This window comes from Agelaius phoeniceus, chromosome 9 (genome assembly GCF_051311805.1).
Source record: "Agelaius phoeniceus isolate bAgePho1 chromosome 9, bAgePho1.hap1, whole genome shotgun sequence".
In the NCBI taxonomy this organism is placed as follows: domain Eukaryota; kingdom Metazoa; phylum Chordata; class Aves; order Passeriformes; family Icteridae; genus Agelaius; species Agelaius phoeniceus.
In genome coordinates, this window is record NC_135273.1 from 8,930,347 (window position 1) to 8,955,018 (window position 24,672).

Consider the following 24,672-nt stretch of genomic DNA (forward strand, 5'->3'; position numbering starts at 1 on the left):
AAGAACAGCAAGTCACTTCTGAACCATTTCACAGGCAACAGCCTTTTTCTCCCCTCCTACATGAACTGAAATGCCAAATACCAAACCTATTTGTAGCAGTCAGGATTAGTTCTAACAGGAGAACCACTGAGAGGATAAACTGATCTGAACATTTATCTAATTGCTAACCATCATTCCTACTTATTAGTTTATTGTACCCCAAATGCACAGAGTACTTTATGTAGTAGTGAAAATTTGACCTGTGCCTGGAGGAACTCCCAAGAGTAGGAAAGAAACTGAAATAAGATGAAACTGTAAGAGAAACCAATCTCAAGTTACAACCATTTCTGATAGCAGGAACATGGATCTTGGCTTTCATTCTGCAAGAACCTCTTTTAGCTGTTACTGGAACTACCCCAAAGAAAGATAACCCTCAGTTAGATAATCAGGAAGTTACACAAATCTGTAAATCTCTGCATCAACATCACAGAATACCAAGAGGAGATGTCCTACAGGCTCTAGCACTTCATGCTCCTGGCTGTTTTGATGTTCTTGCCATCTCTGAAGGTTGCTCTGGAGGCATGAGACAGCAAGTCACCTTTGGAAAGTACACACACCTTCAGCTTTAGAGGAAAATCATCCTGGGAGCCAGACATCCCAACTGCCTTGACTGTGCTCCTAGCAAACACAGCCCTAATGCAACTTGCTGATTGCATCAGAACATTGCAGTTGGGGTTGGTGATTGCTGGCACCACAAACCACCACAGTGTCCCAGCACCTCAGCTCCATGCAAACATTCAGGCTGAGATGTGATCACTCTGAAGGCAATCAGTGTGCAAGATCATTACCAACCACCTCGTGCAGCTATACCTTGAAAAGTGACTCCATGAAAGTGGTATGAGGGTGAGGTAGGGAGGAAAGAGGAGTGTAGTGTTTATTTCCTTTTAACTTTCCATTTCATATGCATTCAGTGCCGTGTCAGAACATGTCCAGACATTAATTCCCCTCCCCATTTACTCTTCCTCCCAATCTTTGTCCTACAATTTTTTTCTAGGATCAGAAAATTGAGCTGAATTCGTTTCTCTTTCTTATGCACACAGAGCAATAAAAAAGACTTTGCAATCCAAATTCTGCACTTGTGTACACCTGTGTTAACCCCATTGTCCTCAAATTATTCCCTTAACAATGGCTGTGGGTTTGTACAGGTGTAGAACAAGCCCTGTAATTAGAATTTAACAAACAATTCCAACAGTAGGGGGAAAAAAAAGTGATACTTCAGCTCACTTCTTGTGGCATCAACTAACATATTCAAGTAGCAGGGGAAAAAAAAAAAAAACCAAAATCAAATTTCAAAGGTATTTAGGCATGTGCAGATGCTGGCAGGAAACTCAGGAGATTTCCAAATAGTGCCCATTTTCTACTTAGATCCACAAACCAGAGCAATAGCACAGAGTATAAATGAAGAAGTTGCTTCTCATTTGCACCATTTTTTTCAGTATTCTCTTTAGCCTCCTTCCTGCTTCACCAAGTATTTTGCTTCCAAAATAAACTTTATAAGCTTCCTCATGGGATCACTATTTAGGCCATGATCCTACAAGCCCAAAAGCACAGACCCAGCTGGGCTGAAGACAATTCCTCAGAGGGCTGGTATGGAGGAAAGCCCAGAGCATGTGCAGGACCAGGGCTTTGCACCACCAGCTCCCAGGAAGGAAAGCACCTCCAAAATGCTCCTCCAGTCAGAAACAGCACCGACAGCAGGCAGAGAAGCAAAACAGGGCCAGGCAGAAAAGCAGGACTGAGGAAATGTCATACAACAAGAGGAGGACATCAGCTGCTTTTGTGCTGCCACCTCAACTAAACTTGACATCCAGGCTGAGCTGGATTTCACACAGCTGTAAAATCAAATAAAAGCTTTCTGTTGCTGTCATGAGCTCTGGCTTGCAACCACCACCTCAAATCAGCTTCCTCCAGCCCTCTTTCTCCATGCACCAGCCAGGACATAGACTATAGACCTGGTTAGGCTTTGTTGTGATGGATAATTGGGTCACAACAGCCTAATGGGAAATGTTATCCAGCTGGCATTGGTGACTTTATAGGGCCAGCAATGACTCCTCAGTGATGCAGAATTACTATAGAGAACTCAACACTGAAGATATGCCCATTACTGACAAATTACCAAACCAAGAAATCAATTACCAGCTGAGAAAATAATGGACAAGGGCTGAGACTGAGAAAGCCACGTTCAACAGAGGTCCATCATTTGCAACAAGCACATTCTCAACAACAGTGGGTCCTGGTACAATTAGTACCACACTGCTACTCTTTCAGGATGGTAGACATCACAATTGGTCTGCAAACCATCAATGGTTGAGACAAAATAGCATCATCTAAAAAAGGAGACACTGTTCAACCTGACTGTGTCATTGTCCAACACACAAACCCCACTCTATGCTCCAACACTGCACAAGCAATTCAGCATTACTTCCAGGAAAATTGATATCTCCCAACTCCTCTTTGCAACTCCAAGACCACTTCCCCATGATCAGAAAGCCCTGCCATATTCACACACCATGCTCACAGATGAGGCAACTGAACTAGAGGAGCACGTGCTGCTGAACATTAATAAGCATTTTTGAAACGCAAGCTCCAAGACAAGTAATTTTTCCATAGTTTTTCATGTTTGGGCACAACCATGTGAAAAAAAAAAAAAGTCTGCTTTTTGCTAAAACATAAGGAGATCTAGCCAAATTCTTCATAATCATCATTAAGTGGAAAGTAATGGAAGAGGGATGAAGGGGAAAAAAAAAATCAAACTACAGAAGAACACATGATCTCTGAGACACAACTTTCACAGCCATGACTATTTAACAATGTATCCATAATCAGCAACAAGATCTTTCTTTAATCTCCGGTCCATACCTAAAGAATTCACTGCAGTTGCTTGCTGATCCCAGGTCTCCAGAAGAGAAGAGGGGAGGAGAGACATACAGCACTCACAGGGTGCCAACAGAACACCTGACCATGCCAGAGGCCTTCCAGGCAATGTGATCCAGAGAAACACAAGACAGGGCGAAGACATCGGCCTAAATGGCTCCTCTCTCCCTGCCTCTGCACTCAGATGTAGAGGTGAATGAAGGAGAGAAACATAACACTGACTAAATGATTAAGTAAATTAGCCAAGGTTGCCAGCTCCAAACCTTACAGTGGAGATCCTACATTATTTTGGAGAGAACAAATAAAAGGCAATCACAGAACCTAAGCAGCCTATTTAAATGGAACTGAAATTACCAACATTACACCGAGGATGATTACTTAAGAAACTCAAGGATTTTGGTATACAGGAAATTCAGCAGTCACATTTTCTTCCTGGGGCAAGAACACCCACACTGCTCACTCAATCATTCCCCCCCATTTTTCTCTGTGCAGTGTCTGACCAAGAGGAGCCCAGACCGAGTCCTCCAGACACTCCTGCATCGTGCACAAAAACAATCCTGATTTTCACAGTTTTATTTGGCTTGCTCACAAGACTCAGTCTCATGTAATCCACGGGCCTGATCCTTCTCCTAATAAGAGCAATGGCAAAACTCCAGCTGATTCAGTAGTTCTGGACAGACCTTGCAGCGGCAAGAGGATAAACTTTAAGGGCCCAAGCCTTATCCATTCACTTTTCTTGCTTCCACAAGTAATCCTTTTAAAAATAATGGGACTGCTCCTAAGAGTCAAACATACAGGACTGAATGAGAGCAGAAATCAACAGGGAAATAATATTTGGGGCTCCCTCTCCACCACAGCACAAGTGCATTTTCCCAAGCATCCTCTTATTGTGGTAAATCAAATGACAGCATCAAAAAAAACCAAACAACCCAAAAAAAATTTCAAATAAAAATAAAAGCAAAATGCCTAAAAATGCCATTGAAGGCAGGAAGAAGAAACCTAAGTCCTTCTTCTTTTTAAACAAGGACAATCAAATGATGAGTAGCTGAAAATGTGGCCACACACACACACTCCTTCATATACACATACATACACAGAGGCAGTTCATCAGAAGTGAATCGCAGAGAGAAAGATGAATTTGAACCCTTTATCCCCTGTCCTTTATAAAGGCTGCCACTCAGTAAACGGAGATTGCTCTAATTACTGTGACAATTCTGCACCCCGTTCAAACAACTTTTGTGCTCTGGACAGGTTTCTCCGCGAGTTTGAAATTCTTGGCCTGAGAACCACTCTTGTCTAAAAGAGGTTTCTCGTTGCAAACGCAGAATGCAACACTAACAAGTTGTCCCTCTTTTCAGCTCCTTTCATTCTCCTCTTTTCCAACTGCCTGATTCAGGGCTTAATGGAAACTTGTCAAGGCTTTTCTTCCCACAAACCCTGTAGAGCCCCAAGGCAATCTGTGCACAGAGCAACCACAGGAATCTCATATTGTCAATTAAAATTGAATAGACACCTGATAACCAAGTATGTGCTCAAGGATAACATGCATCACATGCATATACACAGATGTACCTGTGTAGCCAGTCCAATGCCCACATTTGGGCACACCAGCAGCACAGCAACTCACTACTTCCCATTTACAACCACCCAGTGACACCCAGGTTCTAGCTTTTGCTTTTTCATTCCATATTTATTAAATTTAATTTCACTTTTATGAAATAAAAAACAAAGTTCTTTCAAGTATTGTAGTCGAGCAACAGGATACAATGGAAAATAAACTAACTACATGTACCAAGCACTTGGCCTTTAATAACCCTGGGGATTGTAAAGATATTTAGCTGCTATCCAGATAAAATAAGCTCTGTGGTTATTCTTTATACAGAGGTTTGTGACAAATGCAGCAGTTATGTTTGTGACTAGCTCCTGTGAGTACCTTCTTTAATTTTAATTGACACAGACATGATTTAAACTACATTTTTATGATGTAGTTTAAGAATGAATATAAATCTCATGGGAGAATGTTACAGGGATTGAAGTAAACTGAGCCATTTGGTTAATAATAATAAAAATCTCAAAGAACTTGACTTCCAGACAGACAACTATAATCTGTAACTCCACTGAAAGGGAGAAACCTTCCTGTAAATGTCCCATAGAAAACAAAGATAGAAACACTGACTGCCATCTTATTCTTCTGATGTGTTCATTCAAGGTCACACCTTCCCTTGAATTCTTTAATATTGGCAAACATTTATAATAGAGCAGTTTCAATAGCTGTCTGTTCAGCCTGGGTGTAGATCAATGCATCATCTCTATATGCCGACTTCCAGACCTTGCCTATGTCAGAGTAGTGGTCCTGCTTTTATAAATCTCTTAAATCTAATTAAACCAATGCAAACCTCTTACTGTCTATGTTCCCAAACCAGTTCACTCTCATTTAACCAAGTTAAAATTATTCAGACTAGGGTTTAAAGCAGTTCCAAGAGAACCTTTATTAAATATTACTATCAGTTAAAAGCAGAAATCAATGTAGCAGCTTTTCTCCAGAACAGAAAAGCCTATAGTCTCAGACTTTTCCAGATCATTATTTAAGGAGTCACTGACTCCAGTGGGAGTTCAGATGTGCTCCAAGAGGTACACCTCCACCTTTTCTTGCTCTATTTTTCCCTTTCTTAAAATAGGACAATTTGTTTCTATTGTATCAACATCCAAGAATCTCTCATATTCCCCAGAATGTCCTTTTGCAGTATTTTCAGATTGGCAATTTCTATTACTTTATTACTTCCCACACCCTCCTTTTGGAATGTTTTTTTTGGTTTGTTTTTTTTTTTTTGGTGTCTCTGCTGCATCACCACCAGTAGCGAATTAAGCAGCAGAGAATGATTTTGTTGTATACAGCATCTTTCATGCCACAGATAGTTTGGAAAGACCTAGAAAGCTGCGAGATACACACAAGTTGAGCACATTTATATATTCATACTTGGTAGCCAAAGTAATGCAATTGTACTTCCCATGGAGCCTAGGGCACTAAAACCTGCTCTGCCAAGAGGGCAGAACAGTTATGCAGGACTAATTGTGTCAGCAGGAAGAACAAAATGGTCAAGTCCAACAAGAGCCCCTCCTGAATTCAGCCTCACTCCCTAGCTGAATGCCTGCATGAGTTTGGTACCCCAAACATCTGACCCAAAAAAGAAACTGCCCTCCCATCTTCTCTGTCCTTGCACTTCCTCCACCAAGCAGCAAAGGCATTTCAAACAACATAAATCCATTCTCCACTCAAAGCCTACTTGGCTCCTATAATTTCTATCATTTTCCTGTCATCATTTCTTCTTTGCTGAAGCCAGCAGCATATGAGTCAGAGAACAATCATTAACTTTTACAACTTCCATACAAATCCACCTACTCATATTAGAAAAGCAGAACTGACATGCAACACAGCCTGGGACCAAACCCTGATCCTGCCAGGATGCTCCAACTTCTGTGGGAAATACTGCAGAAGCAGGAGCTCATTCAAAAATACACCATTGGAAATGTAACTTGACTTCTCCCACCCTCCCCCCCTCCAGGAGCAGAAAAGACTATGATGAAGGAGCTATACATCAATATCATATTTAGTTGAGTTTGGCATTCTCAATGCCTTCATCCACTTTTGAAGAACTTGGCCATTGGTTCAAGACACACGGGGCCTGATGCAAAGCCCTTCATTATTAATAGAAGCCTTTTTTCCACTGACTTCAATGGATCTTGGACCAAGCCCAAGGAAGACAAGATTTCACAGCAGTAAGAGTGACACACATTCTCCGCTTTAAAAAAAAAAAAAAAAGGCAAAAGAAACAATACGAAGCATTTACGATGTCAATCTGTAACGCACAGTTTTATTTGTGTTTTGCTTTTTTAAAATAGGCTCTAGGCTGTTGGATTAGTGCACCCAGAAAGTCTCTCTGAAGGTGGAAGGAATAACAGGCAGATACAAAATGCTACAGTGAGATACATAACAATCCCAGTACCTCCCTCAACTAGGATATAGAAGCATCCTCTACCACAACATTTCTTGTAAGTTGCTGCAGCCACACTTTAAAGTGTCCCAGCACTATAAACTCCTCCAGTAACAGCTACAGTATTACCCATGATGAATTAATTTATATTAATATGGCTATCACGCGCATTTCCATATGAATCCCATTGTTCTGGAGCATTAATAAAAACCTCACTAAGTGAAGTAACGTGGTACCCCTACCCTTAGTTTAAGGATATTTAAAATAAATACATTTAGAACAAAATTGCTAATATCTTTAGTTTATCATATTTGGCACAGCAAGCAGAAACCCAGCTATCTTCTCAGTATGTATTTATAGCATCACCCGTTCCCATTCATTCTGCATTTTCTTAGAGAATCTGCTGTACCCTACATCTGCAATTCATTGACTTTACAATTTACCACATGTTGAGATGGAGAGGTCTCAGCTCCATTTGAATCACTGCACAAATATGCAAGTGATTTATCGTTTTAAAACTAAAGACTGCAGAAGAACGACTCCACTTTTCCTGAACATTACTCCTTCTGGCAGACCATGAACAATTACAGCGCGTACTAATTAAGCTCTGTAAATGTGCTGTGCCCTGCTAATGCCTACCAGGCCTCATATTTAGTTGCATGAAGCCAAACTTCAGCCAGCGACTTAACTCATTCAGCACTGCCCAGTTGCCTGAGCGTGACCCCACAAAGAATAAGGGTCGAGGGTTTAGCCAACCTAAAACAAAGGCGTGAGACTGAACAGATTTTTGCCGGAAAGAATCACAGGGGGGAGATGCTGGAGGGGGTGGGAAGCATCTTGGGAATGAGGGGAACATCCTTGTTGATAACCTGTTAAAAAGGTACAATACCACACCAGCTTTGCAGCGCAGTGCTGGGGGATTCTGATCTGTCCCTGGGGGCTAATAAGTCACAGCGCTCCATTGATTAGGGAAATGCATAAAACCTTCAACAAAACTGTACAGCTATTTGTGGAAGAGCTGAACTGACAGCCCCCTCTTTTTTTTTTTTTTTTTTAAGTCAGGCTTTACATGGCTCTAGAAGAAAAACATATGGCTAAAGGAGTGCAGCTTTCCACCACACACATAACCATGCCTTTTTCTTAAATTAGTCTCCAAGCACAACAGTAACCTAGGGGGAACCTGAAATCAACTGCTGGAGAAATTAAAGCTAAAAGTAACACCTAGGCATATTTGAGTAATCACATTATCTTGTTAAAACACACACACACCCAGCACAGACAAGACAGCAGCACTTCAAATCTGACTGTCCACTCTACAAAGCGTGTGTAACGGGGAGCGAGCGGAGAACAACGAGCTCCGCTGAGCCAAGCACTGTTTCTTCTCAGGCCCCAGACTCTCCTGACACTTAAGAGTCAATCCCCAGATCCCAAGCTTCCCCTCCAACCATCCATTCAAATACTGGCGTTTCCCCCCGCCACCCCCCCAAGTTTCTACAATTTCTCCTCCCGCTCCAACATCCCTCCTTTGTCCTCCAATTACTCTCCAGTGGCCCCCCTGCTCTCGCAGTGCCTCCCCCCAGTTAACCCCTCCCAAAACACCACCCTGTGCACGTCCCCCTGCTCCCCTCCACGCTGACCTACACGTCCATCCCACATTGTCCCTTCCAGCAGGACGCAGGGCTTCTCCCCTAAAAACTGCCTCTAACCTCAACATCTTCATTCATTCAGTGCATGTTTTCCCTTAACGTGGGCTTTTGCTGCTTTCTAAGAGGCCCTGTTTTGTACACACAAACCAGTCTAATATCTGTATTTCCAAGCATCCTCCTTCTGCATAAAACCCGAGGCAGTTTTTTCTTTCGTCCCCAGCTCAGCGGTATGTGAGAAAATTAAAGGACATTTCCAGGTGTCATCTGTCTTTAAATGTTTGCTTGTGCCGGTATCTAGGAAATGCTGCACGATACTGCTGAGACCTCTGCAAAGGACATGAGCTGTGCTAAACTTCTTCCCTCCTTCAGCCTGGCTGCATCACCCACTGCCCAGCCTCTACAGCACCACAAGCGTTAATTATAAACTTCGGAGTCTACGTAACAACAAAAAAAAAAGCACAAACATAAAGCAGCAGTTGGGAGGAGCAGCAGAAATATTCTTTGCTTCTAGGTGGGGAGAGAAAGGATTTCCATATCTCCCCCACACACCCCCAGCACCACACTTCATCTCTCATTGCTTATAATTAGTGAAAGAAATTTGACCCACTGCCAGTGTCTGTGGACCTTGGATATTATAAGGCCAGCGTGGCGTCAAATATCTTAACATTCATAAGTGTTATAGGCTGTAAATAAACCCCGTGGATTTATGACCCTGCCGTGCTTGCCAGCAAACGACTGTGGCACATTTCTTTCAGCAGACCTGTCGAGGTGCAAGTTTGCCTTTGGTTGTAAAATTAACCATTTCCTTCACAAATGTGCCCAATTAAAAGTCAAAGTTTTAAGGCTTACTTCCATATTTGCCAGGACATGGGACTAAGGAGACACCCGGGGAACACAGCTTCAAACATCCCCCCAAACCTCCCAACTCCCTCCAAAGCAAAACTTCTCACAACAGCCCCAATGTGCAAGGGAAGTGTCTGATTTCACCAAAAAGCCCTGAAAAAACCCCAAGCTGACAACCCGAGTGCTGTTATATTTCTACGTGCCTATCGCCAGCCCTCATTTTTGGCTGCTCTGAGGCTGGGGGGAGCAGGCGTCTCCCCCCAGGCTGTGCCTGGAGAAGGATCTCCTCCCTTCCCCCAGGATAATGTCATCTGCTTCCTGTGTAGGAGAGCATTTGCTAAATCCAGGTTGTCTCATGCTTAACTGCCAATAATCCAACTTCCACATAACTCCCAGACAGCTGGGAAAAGGTCCTTAGAGTTTTTAGTCATGGTACAGAAACACACGTCCACACAAAAAATCTGCAGCTGTCCTTTTTCTCTACACCACATTTTTTTATCTGATTTTGGGGCCCACTCATGAAAGTCTTGACAAATTTAAAACATTTTTACCTACATTCTGGTTTACAAGCGCCAGTGAAAGCTGCAACATATTCCTTCCCCCCCCCCCCCATTCTTCAGCTGACAAATCAGCACATACTTGCTTGAACAAAAAATGAAGGGGAAGAAGGGAAAAAATAAACCACACCACCCTATTCAACATCCTCAGTCGTTGTATGAATGCATTCAAAAAAACCTGGAAAGGCATCTACTGTATTTTTTTTCACTACAGATCAGCCACTGGTGCACCTATTAAAATTGTTCGATTTCCAAAGCAAATATTATTTTTAATGAAGTGCAGTCCTGCAATTATCCTGTACACTCAAGTAACAGTACTGCATTATATTGTTTTGCAAGGTCCCAGAAACATGAAACTTTTCTCTAACTAATTTTCATAGCCCCCTGAAGAGAAACTGATGGAGTAAGCAATGCAGCATTTGCTCCAGAATAAAATCTTATCAAGGGGAAAAAAAAAATGAAAAAGAAAAAAAAAGAAAAAAGCATAGCATTAAAAATAAATCAGCTTCTTTACTGCAAGTAAGTTAACAAACACAGTCTGTCTGCCACTGTATACCAGCTATGCTAATGCTATAGCAGAGTGATTCAGCAATCTACCTAATTAAGCACGAGGAAAGTTTCTTTTATGGAGGCTCTATTTGATTTACACCACAGGATCATCAGTTCTTATTTAACAGCTTGTTTTTACACAAGTCCAGAAACTTTATTAAAAGCATGCCCATTCATTTTTTTAAACAAAGCAAATAATTCACTCTCCACTGAATAGCTCTGTATCATAAAGTACCAAAGTGCTGACATATTAAGTTGTATCTACATTATTAAACTAGTTGGTGGACATTAATACTATAATCCATACTGCAGACATTAAACCTCAACCATAAAGATTAGTAAAGAATTAATATTGTCACATCGAGACTGAAACCTTAACACTCCAGCCATAAATATTTCTGAAGGAGATGAAAAACAATTAGCATAAACACCAAAGAAGGGCAAGAACACCTGTTCTTTTTCAGGGCGATAAGCATTTTATTGTTCTCTATTTAAAATGTAATGACCTGTGTAATTACAGTAATATTACATTGTATTGCAAGGGCTTGGAATGTCACACTTTGAAAAGTGTTGTCAAAACAATTGGAGGGAGGGGAAAAAAAAAAGGACCACCATTAACCCTTCACACCCCAGGGTCTAAAGCTTTTGTATTACGAAGGATTACATTGTTTGATTCAGCAGATAAAGAAAAACATCAATTTTTCCAGGCAATTAATAAAAAAATGTTTCCTCCTAAACATAAAAATCAAGGCGAGGGGGCTGCTCTCCACCACAGCTATTCCGGACTCCCAAACTTTGGGGCCAAACATAAGCTTATCCTTACAGCCTCACTCAGCCAGCAACAACTTAGGGCAAAGGAAGATGCAACAGCACTAGTAAAAATAAGAGCATCTGCCAGCAGGGTTTTCTCACATTACACTGCATCTATTTGCTTACTAAAAGCATTAACCAACCTCCAAATTTAAGCTAAAAATCAAGTACAACATTTCTACGTTTTCCAACTCTGAAAGGAAAACAGTCTCCTTTATTATCCACAACATGCAGCCACCCCAGTACCTCCACAAGTGCAGGGATGGAACTGGCGCTCTCAGATGCGTCACTTCATTACTATTTGACTAGACCTCTACTTAATAACATCTAGTCTCATAAACCCACCACATTATTCTATCAATAGCAAGATTAGCATGCAAAAAATCTTTGATTTTTAAAAATAAAATTATTCCTATCAACCTTGATAAAGAGTTTGCAGTATTTAAAGCTTTATCCTTGAGAAAAGATTATTCCCCATAAGCAGATTTTATGATGCTTCATAATTCTTCACATTCCTGAAGCAGTAAAGGAGAAATTGCTGCCCACAAGTTTGCTCTTGAACAGAAAATTACAGGTACATTTAAAAAACACAATAATCCCACTCCACCCCCAAATAAAGCAACAAAAAAAAAAATTCCAGGAAAAAAAAACCACAACAAAAAAACCACACCCACAGAGTTTTAAGATTGTACAACAGCAAAAGGAAAAGAAAAATAATTTTGCTACATATCTGCATCACCTCTTTACCTTGCATGCTCTGACACTCAACAAATATGGCTCCAGGAAAAACTACATAAATAAAAATAAAATTCGTAATTATGCAGAACCATCTATACCTTTCCAACGCGTATTTAAAAATAAAATAAAATCAAACAGGAAAGAGAAAGATCTAGTTCATCTGGAATTGAAAGCTGGTACAGCAGAGAACTAGAATCCACCTAAAAATAGTGTGTGACAGACAACAGCTATCCCGCTGAATCTTTATAATATTCTGCTCTCAGGCCTAAATAAACAACTTTAATTTTTCCTGGCTATAATTAAGTGGCAGGCAAACAAACAAGCATACGGAATGTGAAAGAATAAGGTTAAGAAGATAGGAGAAGGTTGCTGGAGCCTGGATGTGGAAATAAGAAAATTGCCTATTGAGTGTGGAAATATCCTTTCAGAATTCATCTGATAACACAAGCAGGCCACCTGCTATACCAACAATAAACCAACCTGTAAGCTTTTGTACAGCACCTTTAATTCACACGGACCCAACATTCCTATGGAGGCCTTTTTTAGCGGTGGGGGAGCGAGGGGAGGAATGCTCCAGGAGAGCTAACTGCTGAAGAACCCTACCCCACATGCTAAGGGAAAAGGGATCTGTAATAAAGGTAACGAGGAAAAAAGAGCTGGAGCTGTTGTAAGAAAAACGCTTTAAGAAAAAGGCAGCAGAGGTGTGCTTCCGATTAGTCTGCACTTGGAACAGTGGAATGCATTGAAGGTAAAAAGCGAGGGGAAAAAAAAAAAGAAGGAACACAAAGCTTCACAATTTGTAACAAAGTGATTTGGAACAAAGATTGTTTTGCCATCTGGATTCTGGTACTTATGGAATTTGGAATTTATCACCATCATCCATATACATGTGGGCGACCATATTCTAAAGAAAAAATATAATGCATTCAAGCCTCTGAATTCCCCTCCCCATCATTACAATTGCAAACTGCAGTCACCCCTCTGCTACTGTCCCAGAAATCACCTCCTCACAAAAAGAGCCTCACAAGCTTCCAAAATAAAACTCTGCCACAGCCCTAAACATATGCAAAGTCAGAAAACCTTCCTCACAACCTCCCTGTCACTCTACATTTACTAATCTGTGTCTACTGACGTTTTACTAAGTGAAAACAAGACTGACCCGATGTTTAATATTTTAATGCTTTAAAACACTTGTAGATCTGATATACTGAAGTTGTCCAAGCCCTCAGTCATTAGTACGGCTTCAACATCTACCCAACAGTAGATCTATTATTGTAAATCGCTATCTCGTGTTACCACAAGGAAAAAAAAAGTGTATAAACACACATGGTGATGGTGGGAACGCTTCAGACTCAGAAACACCCAGAAGCAACAAAACAGCAACGCTAAAGCCATCGGTAGGAATCAGTGGTGTTTGGAAGTCCCAGTGAATTTAAGCATTGAAAATGAAAAATTTTCAAACTCTTTAAAAAAGGAAAGGAAAGGTGACACTTGAGAAATCTGATGTCAGAGTAGAGCACACCGTGGGTGACACTAAGAGCAGGGAAAACAGCTGGGACTACAAATCCACCAGCAGACCCCAAAGTTTCCTGGGATCTGTGCTAAACCTCGCTCCAGCTGCAGGAAAACGCGGACCTGCACCCCCCTCCAGTGAACCCCGAGTTGGGGGTGGGAAAAAAAAAAAAAAGGCAAAAAAAAACCACCAACAAAAAACCGGACGCTTTCAGCAAATTGTTTTCCTGCCAGCATACTTCCAAGAGGAATTTTGCTCGACTTGTCTGATTATTTTTTGCGCTGCTGTTGTTGTTGCCAGAGCCAAGCGAGGCGAGTTGTTTCCGGACTCAGCCCTGTGCCCTGAGCGCGGCTCCCCCCGCTCCGCACCGGGACGGAGCCGCTCCCCGGGCACGGCCCCGGCCCCGCCGGGCAGGGCAGCGGCGCTCGGCCCCCGCACGCCGCGGGGCGCGGATCGGGGCGGCCGGACCGGGCTGAGCCCGGGCACAACTCGCGGCACGCACGGCCCGAAGGGGCACAATGAAATCGCCGCTCCCGCAGGCCGGGGCGGGCGAGGGCAGGAGAGGGTTAAGGGGGAGGAAAGGGGAGGGGGAGCCGGCCCAGCCGCCACGGAGGAGGGCAGAAGGCGACGGATCACCATGGAAAACGAGGAGTTTGGAGGAGCGGATCTCAGGCTCGGCCGGGAGAAAATAAGCCCCCTCCCCAAGGAAGGGGAGAGGAGATGGGAGAGAAGGGAAAGGGGGGGAGGGGAAAAAAAAAACCCCAAACCCAAACTTCTTGGGTTTTTAAAAATTTGTTTCCAGTTTTGTTTTGAGGCTGAAATAGGTGTTGTTTGGAATTTGTTTGCTTTTTTTCTTCCCCACACCACCCCCCCCGCAGCGGAGGTTACAAGGGCTCAAAAAAAAAAAAAACTGCCCACAAAACTGAAAGTAAAAAAGAAATTCACAGCAAATAAGAAAAAGACAAAATAAGAAATAAACGAGGGGGGGGAAAAAAAGGAATATGGCGAAGTGTAAACAATCCCCCTCCCGCCGCGGCCCGCGGAGTTTGGAAAGTTTGCGGCGCGGGGGAGGGGGCGGCGGCAGGGCCGGGGCGAGCGGGGCACCGGGAGCGCGGCGGCGGCGGCGGGAGCCGGGCAAGGAGCGGGGGGGGGAGAGGAAAGAGAGGGGGGAAAAAAAGAGGCACTTACCGTTCTCGCCGTCGGAGAGAGCGATCCATTGGGCAGATACGGGCTGCTGAGGTCGGGGATCATTATAAAGGGATAACCCGGGTATGGTGGGCCCTTAAACAACCCTCCATCTTGCCTCTTCGCAGCTAACATGGCGGGGAGACACGAGCGGGAGCGGGGAAGGAAGGGGGCAACAGGGGCAAGAGAAGGGAGGAGAGGGGGGGAGGGAAAAGTTTTTTTAGTAAGTGTCCCCAAAAGAGGAGCCGGGCGCCCGGCGGAGGGGCGGCGGTGCGGGGCGGGCGGCGGTGCCGGCGCCGGCCGGGCCCGCGTACTCACCTTCCTCTAAACTTTCCCGGGATTTATCTCTGAAAGTTTCGGACCGAGGCGGGGGCCGCCGCTCCGCCTGGGAGCGAGCCGAGGGTCGGCGTGGGGCAGTCGGGGAAGGGGGTGGTTGGGGTGGGGAGGATATTTTTTGGGGGGTGGGGGGGAGAAGGGAGAAGAGGAGGAATGAAAGGCGAAAAAGAAGGGAGAGGTGCGGGGAGAAGGTGGAAGGGGAAACAAACAGAACAAAACAGAAGGCATCGTTACAAGTTGGTGCCGCGGAGAAAGTTGGGCGCCGGCGGGAGCGGGACCCGGCGCGGCGCCCCCGGCCCCGGCCCCGGCGCGGCCCCGGGCACAGCGCGGCCCCCGCCCGCCCGCCCGCCGCCCCGAAACGGCCCCGCGGGGGGCTTCCCCCGTACCTCCGAGTCTGAGGAGCTGTTTTGATTCGTTTCTGATTCATTGACGAGAGACGACTTGACATCAGCTAAATCCCTCTCCGCCGAGGAGTTCTCGGAGATCTTCTCCTCCTGCTCCCCTTCGTCTTTGAAAGAGATCAGTTCATCGTTGGCGCCCAGGTCGTCCCCTCCACCGCCGTTCAGCTGCGGCATTTTCCTCCTGCTTCACCCCACCAGCAGCAATTTTGCAAAAAGGGGAAGGGGAAAAACAAAAGAAAAAAAAAAAAAGGAGGGGAATGGGGGGGGAAAAGAAAAAGAAGAGGGGGGGGGGGGGAAAGTTTGCACCAAAAAAAGAAGAGTCCAAGGTGAAAGTTTCTTTTTTTTCCCCTTCTCTTTCCTCCTGGGGAGGGGAAAAGAGGGAGGAGGAGGGGAGGGAAATGTCTCTTCTTTGCTCCTTTGCACCAGTGACTTTAGGCTTCTTCCTTTCCTTCTTCGGGATTTTCTCTTTCTTTCTTCCCGGGAGCTGCTCGGCGTGCACTGCGCGCACACGCACACCCGCGCACGCACTCGCGGAAAAATTAATAATAATAAAAAATATATAAACCGTGGGGAGGGGGGAGCAGCGGGGGGGAGGGGGGTTAAAAAAAAAATAATGCAACAAACCAAGCCCAGAAGTCAGCTGTGACGGGGGGGCAGTCGCCGCGGATATGGGGAGCCTGTGCCGCTCGGGTTTGAGTGAGTTGAAGTTGGACTGAGAGCTTTTCAGTTCAAAGGCGGCGCTGATTGACAGATAGAAAAAGGGGGATCGAAATCCGGAGGAACGGAGAAGTCTGGGATCCGGGATTATTGACAGGGAGCGAGAAACACACCAGGCACTTAATGAGATGCAGGAGAGGGCGGGGGCTCCCCGGTGACGTCTGCATAAATAAACAGGTCTGGGGCGCGGGAGGGGGAGGAGGAGGAGGGTGGGGGAAGTAGGAAACTAACAATGATCCTTTTTGGCATGGGAGCGGGAGCGCCAGGGGAGGGCAGCGGGGGCGGGGGCGCCGCTGGGGGGGCCGGCACGCAAAAGGAGGGGGGAGAGGCTGGCCAAAAAAAAAAAAAAAAAAATTTAAAAATTGTGCGCCGTAGCTCAGAGCTGCGGGACGGGGGGAGCGAGGGGAAAAACACTCGAACGGGTGTCCCTGACTCCGCGCTCCGGGAGCGCCAACTTTTACATTCTGGACATTAATAAACATATCATCCCCCCGCAGCCCGGGTTCTCCTGAAGGATGTTTGTGTGCCCTTATTATTTGGGTGCATGTGACGGCAGGGTGGTGCGGTGGGTGCTTTTTTTAAACCGTTAACATTTTTCATGCCACTCGTTGGAGGCAAGAAACTCCAATCATAATAAACACTAGAATATAGTAAAAGCCTTTTTTTTTTTTTTTTGGGCAGCACTTGGTCCTTGCATTTATTATGGTTATAACACGCAGGATGAAAATGTGTGAGATCACTCACTGAAGATCAGATATTTCCAAATTATCTTATAGTAAGGCATAATGTTTTCTGGTCCTTGATGTAAAAAAAAAAAAAAACCAAAAAAAAACCACACACAAAAAAAGAGAGAGAGAGAGGAGGAAAAGGAATGTGACTGCTAAGAAGTTAATTAGCATGGCAGGACGGAGAATCAAGGACTCCCAGACTTCAGAAGTGAAAAGTTGTGGTGGCGTAAACATCACGCTGCTGGGGGGCAATCAAAGAGAAGGGGGGGTCCGCGGTCCGGCCGCGGGGTCCCCGCGGGGCGCGGAGCCCGGCCCGGGGCTGCTCGGTCCGGCCGGGGCTGCTCGGTCCGGCCGGGGCTGCTCGGTCCGGCCGGGGCTCTGCCCGCACGGCAACAAAATGGGGAGCAGAGTCATGCGGATGCGAGAAATGGCATCTGTTCCCCGAATCTAATGTGGTGAGGGGAAGGGGAAAACAAATTGATCTTCCAGCAGTGACAAATTGTAACAATGGACGAGTCAATTGGAAACTTTAACATGGGCAAGGAACAAAAGGAGGGGAGTGGGGAGGGGGGCGGGGGGAGACAGTAATTTCAATGGGAATTAGTAAATTGCCTAATGGAAATGGTGTTTGAAAGCAAGGGACAGGCTGTACTAAATAATCCAAACATTCCTCCAGAAATCTAACCTGCTGCTCATGCTAAGGGTCATTCAGCACATAGGGTTTCCAAAACAAAGCCAATTTGTCATGCAATATTTAGAGAGTTTGGGGGTTTCAGCTAAACTGTCTTCTATAAAAGAATAATAAAAATAATAATACAGAGATCGACAAGGCTAACACGAATTCTCAGGCATTAAAAAGTTCACATAGAAATTTGCATACTAAAGGGAAAGATGCAGACAAAATAGAAATAAAAAAATCACTGCAACTTACAACTTTAATATTAATCAGTAAAGCAGAAGTAGAGTGAAAGGAAGCATGAAAAGAAGTAAAACAAATGTGTACATTTAATCAGACAGGATTGCATAGGACACAAAGAACAGGGCTAATTAGTCTCAGCAGGTAGGGACTAACCTTCAGACTTCATAAATAAATAAGTCTGTGAACAATGTCTAAGTGGGAATATGGAGACAGAAAAGGGATTATTTTAAGACACCAAGTAAAAAACATGACTAATGAAATACTTCACTGTTAACTCAATGTACAAATGCATTGAACAGTTTCTTTTTCCACTGGTCTTTTGACTAACTTGCTTTTTACTTTCAGAAATTGTACTAAATAACTGTCTGTGGGCATGCACACTCCCCATTTACCCCTGATTATGTACTTACTGTCTCTGCAAACTAGTGCCTTGCAGAGTGACACCTTAACAAATATTCTCCATTTTTGTTTGCTTTTTGATTTCAAATGCCTTTATATCCCAAAACAATACGAGATTAGAAATACAAATGTGACAGACTCCTATTTATTTTGCAGGGCCACGTGCTATAATTTGATCCAAATGAACAAAAATAGTTGCACAGTTTTGTTTTGTTTTCCCAAGATCTTTTTACAATCTGCTATGGATTTTTCTTTAAACAAGCGTCCTTTTGCTTCTGTCCCAACATAGTTGCTAACTATTTAGTAAGCACCATCAAAAGTTAGTGTGCAGGACAGAGCCAGTTGTTGCCCAAAGCTGGTTGCAGAAGAAGGGCCTGATTCTGTAGAGCTCACACATGAGTCACATCACTGACAGGTGACTTGTGGAGGTGATGCCACACCCGGACTACTCGTGCAAGCAGTGTTACTCACACGAGTAAATGCTGCCAGAAGGGAGCTCAGTGCTGTTTGCCCCGGTGCCAATGGTGGTCCTGGGTGTGGAAGATGGCTCTGGAAGGGCGAGGGACTGTGCCCCAGCTGTGGAAGGTGTTTCCTGGGCACGTTTTTGCAGCTGGGGTTTTGCCCCCATGGTGGATTCAGAGGAGTCCTGTGAAGGGGCAGGAAACTGCTCTCAAGTTTTCATCAAGTTCTTCCTTTTGCAAACTTCCAGGGGTTTGTTTTCAAACTGCAGTCTAGAGCGAGTTTAGTTGTGAAGTCCAAGGATTGTAGATGGTTACTGAGCCAACTCGGTTTAACGAAGGTAGTACAAGTCACTCTGGATAGCTTGTGCGTCTGATTTGTATCATTTCTCCTTTTGTAACAATTTGTTTCACAGTCAGGGAAGTGAGAGCTCTCCAGGGGTCAATGGCAGCTGTTGAGTAGTAGAGTCTCAGATGATACCTTGGATTTAAAAAAAAAGTACAGTGTTTAACAGTGAAAGAAACACAATATTAAAAAAAAAAAAAAATAGAATAAAAAAAATTCAAGCTACTCCATGTCACGAAACACGATTTATTGTTTGAATACCTGGTTTTAAGTGACAGCTGGAGAGACAAAGCCAGGTGCTCCACATTAGGACAGAGATGTTGTCTTTCTTGCCAAAGCTGACCTCTAGCACAGATGAAGAAGTGGAAGTGCCTTTCTCCAAGCTTTTGTAGCCCTCACCACTCAGTGCAATTGTACCACATCTGAGCTGAGGGGTTTGGTGACTGACGATGGTGTCACCATTTTACACTTTGGCCCAACAGTTTGGTCCCGAGACTCCTGCAGTAGAACAGCAGCAGTGAAAAACCATGTGAGCTTCACCTCACAGCTCACAGTGCAAAGAACTGAAGAGGGAAGAGGTTGACATGGGGCAGCCAAGGAAATTTACTGTTTTATGAAGAATCTTTTGGAGTCTTAAAGGTCTCACCAAAGGCCCAAGCCTTTATTGGAGAAATATGGTCTGCTAAATGCCAGCTGGATCTCCTGGCTAATGTTTACATATTTGGTGTGAATCTGTTTTCATGGCCTTCTCCAAGAGGTCCCAATGTAGGTTGCAATGTGTAAAATTCAAATTATTTATTTTGGAAAGATAAAAGCACTTTGGTTGACCAGGCTGGGATTTGAGTCTACAGCTCAAAGGAATCTGCATGTTTACAAGTAAAAAAAAAAAAAAAAAAAAAAAAATCAATATTGAAAAGGTTCCGATAACTGGAAGCAAACACATCTGCCTAGTGTCTTACCAGTACTGGCTCTTCCAGAGTTAGCAAAGAGGGGAATTTTTTTCTAGGGCAGACAAGATGACAGCATGAAAACACAGAAACCATGGCTCCTGTCTGCAGTCATTTGCATTGACTGAAACAAGCACACGTGAAAATTCAAGAAACCTATTAAACAGGAAAAATATCAACAAACAGCACCAGATCATGGTGCTACTGCCAGATTTCTTTGTGGCTTTAGATGTCACACATACTGACCAGGTCACTGTGTGCTACTAGATAAAGGAGGACTTCCTATCTTCATTTGATGGAGAAACATTGGAAAATTAGTTCCAAAAAACTGCATGCATTGTTTTTCAAGCTCATAACACAGCCTAATGGCTCTCAATCCATGCTTTGCTTCCTAAATCATGCCTATTGCTCAGTAGGAACATCCCTCCCTTTTAGCACCTAAACCACAGCTGTACCACTTGCTTTTGTTAGAGATAATTCTGTCAAATAATAAAATCGTTAATGGGTAGAAATATGCATTCATGCAGGGATTATTCACACTTTATCATGAGGTGATATCAAGCACTATAGGAGTGAATGACAAGAAATAGGCTTCTGAAACACGGAGCCCTCCATAAATATACCATTTTTATTGACAACCCATCTTTTAACCCTAATAGTAATGGAAGAAATCCAATAAATGAAACATTTACTGCATAACTTGCCTTATTTTCGGGTGGTGTCTGATTCCTTTCTAGCTGTCTCTAGAAGATGTTTTTAGCCTAATTTGCTCCCTAGAAATTTCACTCGCTAGAGTTATGCATCTATGACGTTTTATTGCCTGAAGCCAAGTCTGAATAAGAACTTTCTTAAGATATACTTATCCTAATGTCAGTCTACAAGAACTGGGCTGCTTTAGTTTGATTTATTTGTGCAGCAGAGATATGGTGCACCTATATAGCTGGCCATGGCCTCAGATTGTATCTAATACCCCAAACACAAACAAGTAAGTGAAACCAGCAAGTTTAGTGTGGTCAGTTACAAGTAGACACTTTTAAACTAATCACCTTAGATTTTTATTTATATGTCTGTTTTCCAAAACAACCAAAGCAGAAGACTGCTGTAAACCACTCTAATTTCACAGGAAGGGTGAGTGTAGGTGTCTGTAATGTCTGTAAATGGTCACAGGCACTCACCAAGCACTAGCAATGCAGTGTGCTTCGACTGTCTAAGGAATACAGGTTGGCATTGAAGGACCAGGAGCACAGAGGTCACTAGCTGAGCTTGCTGACCACTGCCTGGCTGGTTCCCTGGGCCCTTTCTTCTGCCTGCTGCCTCTAGCACACACTTGTGCAGTCAGTCAGTGTTTGGAGCAAGGGCCTTCTTTTTCTTGGTGGTTTGCCTCACCAGAATTTTTGCATGTTATGGTGATGCAGACAATGCAGTGATAATAATTTGGCTTGCACTAATGCAGTGTCAGTGAGGGTGGTCTTGTAGGTGAACCATGGCTGAGAGCAGATGGTGGTAGGCAAGGAACCCAGCAAGCTGAAAGCCCCAAGCATGCCCTGGGCCAGAAAGGACTGCCCTTTCAACTGACATGCAGTAATTAGCTGTGTGTGCATTTGTAGTCTGTTGCAATATGAGGTAAAAGGGATTAGTTTTGCAATGGTCTAGGAACATGAACATGCGCCAGCTGCATTCCAGCTGTAGGGATTCTGGCTGATGGATGGCAATAGTCAGCACAGGGGTAGTAACTTCTTAAAACAATCAAGTTTAACAGCATAAGATTATTTGATCGTACCAAGCAATCACAAAACCACTCATGTTGGAAGGGACGTGAAGACACCTTCAGTCCAGCTTCCTGCTCAAAACATGTTTTAGCTCTGAATCCAGACCCGTTTGTCGAGGGATTTGTCCAGTCAGGTTTCAAAAGCCTTCAAGGACAGAAATGAGACAACTCTGAGTTAGGACTTTGCGTTTATTCTCTCTGAATTTCATAATGTTCCTGTTGGCTCATTTCTCCAGCCTCTCCAGTCCCAGTGGACAGCAGCTCTGCCCTACAGCATATTAATTGGACTGTCCAATTCAATGTCCGATGTCCTCTGCAAATGCTATGAGACCTCCTCCAGGTAATTGATGCAAATGCCAAAGAGGACAGGCCCTGGGATAGACCCCTTTACTACTGCACCTGCCATTGATAACCAGGGCTTCAAGCCATAATTCTTTGAGTTTGGTCATCCAAACAGTCTTGTGTGCATCCAATTGTCTGCCTATTCAGACTGTAATGTCCTAACGTGGGTGCCGAAGTTTCCTCTCCTGAAGCCTCAGGTTTGTGCTCTGCTGCTTGTCTTCTTCACTCCTGTCACATTTGTGGCCCCTTGTAGTCACTACAGCCACAGCTGCTGTTGTTTGCACATCCCTGTCCAATTCTTTCTTGCTTGTGAGTAGCAGATCCAGGAGACCATCACCCACCTTTTGGCCATCCACCATCTGTGTTTTACAAAGTTTTCCTCAAAAAACTCCAGAGGCTTTCCAACCCTATTCTGTCCTACTGTTTTGATCTTTCAGCTGAAATCAGACATAGAATTTTCCCAGAAGCCCTGTGGACTGTTATCTGGAGACTTCTAATTGTGTAAAGACATGATTGACTTTGTCACCTTAATCAGATGATCTGTAACAAACCCATCAGTGTTACCCTTACTGGCTTGCCCTCAAGCTCCCAATCAGCCCCTCTCTGTCTCCTGTTTTTGTATATTTGTCTCCCGTTTCCATGTATTTGTGCTGCTCCTTCACATAGTTTCCCATGTATTTGTTCTCTGCAGAGCACAGGCAAGTCAGTGCATTCCCTCGTGCCTTGGTTTTTGCTCCAGATCAGTCCACTCAGATTTCATGTTCAGTGTACCAGTCTCTGGCACTGTGTTTTTCTGTCCCAGATCCCTCAGATCTTCAGAGCAGCCTATGGCCACTGTCCTAAATGCAGTCAGTAAGGGTGACCAAGAGGAGGTCATTTTGGGCTAAGACAGGAAGTTTTAATTTAGGCTAGGAAGTGAATGAGTACTGCATTTCCTGCAAGGCCAGAGTTAAACACGCAGCCCAAAGCCCAGGAAGGTCTGCAGGCTGGAATCACACGTCCACATGAAGTGCAGTCCTCTCAGGAGCCACCAAAGGCAGATTTCATTTTACAGAAAACTACAGGAATGAAGGAGTTTTCCTCCCCAGAAGAAGTTGTTACCAGTATTTTGCACAGAGCCACCTCTATGCCACCACACGTGCAAACAAGCTCCTGACACATGAAGCTTACAATCATATTAATTAATAGTTGATCTATTAATCCATAAACAAAGTAGAAGGGTTCTCAGGAAAATCCTTCTTAACTTCCTTGAGAGTATTCCAATAGCTTGACCAGGCCATTTATAATAGAGATATTTACTGTATTTTACTATTTCCTAACAAATAATTTTCTGATTAATAATTCTGCTTTAAAACTTGCTTTGGTCTTTTTCTTTTCTTCCTCCAGCTCCTGAAGCATATGTCTTCCTTTTTTTCTTCCTCATTTGACAAAGGCCTCCCAGCTACATCAAGCAGTTTCAAGTCAGCCAAGGAGATAGAGCTCTGCTGAAGGAGCAGAGCAGTCTCTCTTTGTAAAATATGCTGCCATTTATCAGCAGACAGAGGTTTTTCTTGCAACAAGGAATCTGAGCTAGTGCATACCAAAAGAGTGGCACTGGAGACTTTGTGGTTGGCTGTTGTTTCAGGCACATTCAGCGTTTACATAGCCTGAGGGCATAAATGAGCAGGCAGGAGGGAATGGACAGACCTTGCTACAGCACAATTAGGTGACAATGAGCTATCCAAAACAATCAGGATAGCAGCAACATCAAGTGCTTTCCCTGTGTCTCAGGAGTCCTTCCAAGACTTATTGCATCAGAGGCTCTGTCTATTGCTGGTGCCTCTAGATGGTGTCTCTGGAGAGATGCAGTTGTCAGGCGCTCTGGAACAGGATCCTTTCTGGGAAACTTCTTGCAGCCTGAAATATTGCAATTAGCTCCAGTGGAGCTGGTTTCTGAGCTCCCTGTCCTTACTTAATGCAGGATCCCTAGGAACAGAGGAAATGGACCTGCAGGCATTACAGGAGGCATATGTAAGGGGAGTAATTTACAGGAGTAATTCCAAACATCCTCCATCTACTAGACTGGGAAAAGAAGAGAAAGGTCTCAGGACCTTTCTGCTCTGGTTCTTCAAGTCAGTCTTTCTTGACTTACTTTCTCCTTGTAAAGCTTGCCTCTGAAAAAGGGAAGCCAGGGAACTGCTCTCCTGCCCTTCCACCTCGGCTCTCTGGATCCATTAGCTCCCTCCAAGGACCCTAATCCCACAGAGCTCTGTTTTACAGGGGAGAGATCAGAAAGAAGGTTGCAATTCCAAACCAAAAGACATAGAAGATTGTGATCAGCCTCTGTCCCACGGAAAATGCACCGTGTTTGGATTTCAAGGCATTTGGTAGATGCAAAATTCCACTGGAGACTGTTCTGTTTAGTTAAAGAGACACAAAGGGCAAGGGTGGGTCCTGCATTCACAAGAAGAAACCCAGTGTGTTTTGTCTGCTCTTTTACCTGAAGCTCAAATCTATCATTTACACCTGCTCTATTCACTTTTTTTCAACAACTCACAGGTTGTACAAGAACCACTGTAATTCTTC

At 44.0% G+C, this 24,672-nt stretch overlaps 1 protein-coding gene across 18 annotated transcripts in view; it reads right to left on the reverse strand.

Moving 5' to 3' along the window:
* The window catches only part of TCF7L2 (transcription factor 7 like 2), a 172,203-nt gene extending 155,880 nt beyond the window's left edge, over nucleotides 1-16,323 (reverse strand). For all 18 annotated transcript variants that reach the window (XM_077182863.1, XM_077182862.1, XM_077182859.1 and 15 more), the window contains exons 1-3: nucleotides 15,469-16,323; nucleotides 15,065-15,131; nucleotides 14,750-14,874 (exon numbers count right to left, since the gene is read on the reverse strand). In XM_077182863.1, the coding sequence (XP_077038978.1) occupies nucleotides 14,750-14,874; nucleotides 15,065-15,131; nucleotides 15,469-15,657 (381 nt within the window). In that variant the 5' untranslated portion in view covers nucleotides 15,658-16,323. The remainder of the gene's footprint in view (nucleotides 1-14,749; nucleotides 14,875-15,064; nucleotides 15,132-15,468) is intronic.
* Nucleotides 16,324-24,672: the final 8,349 nt, after the last annotated feature.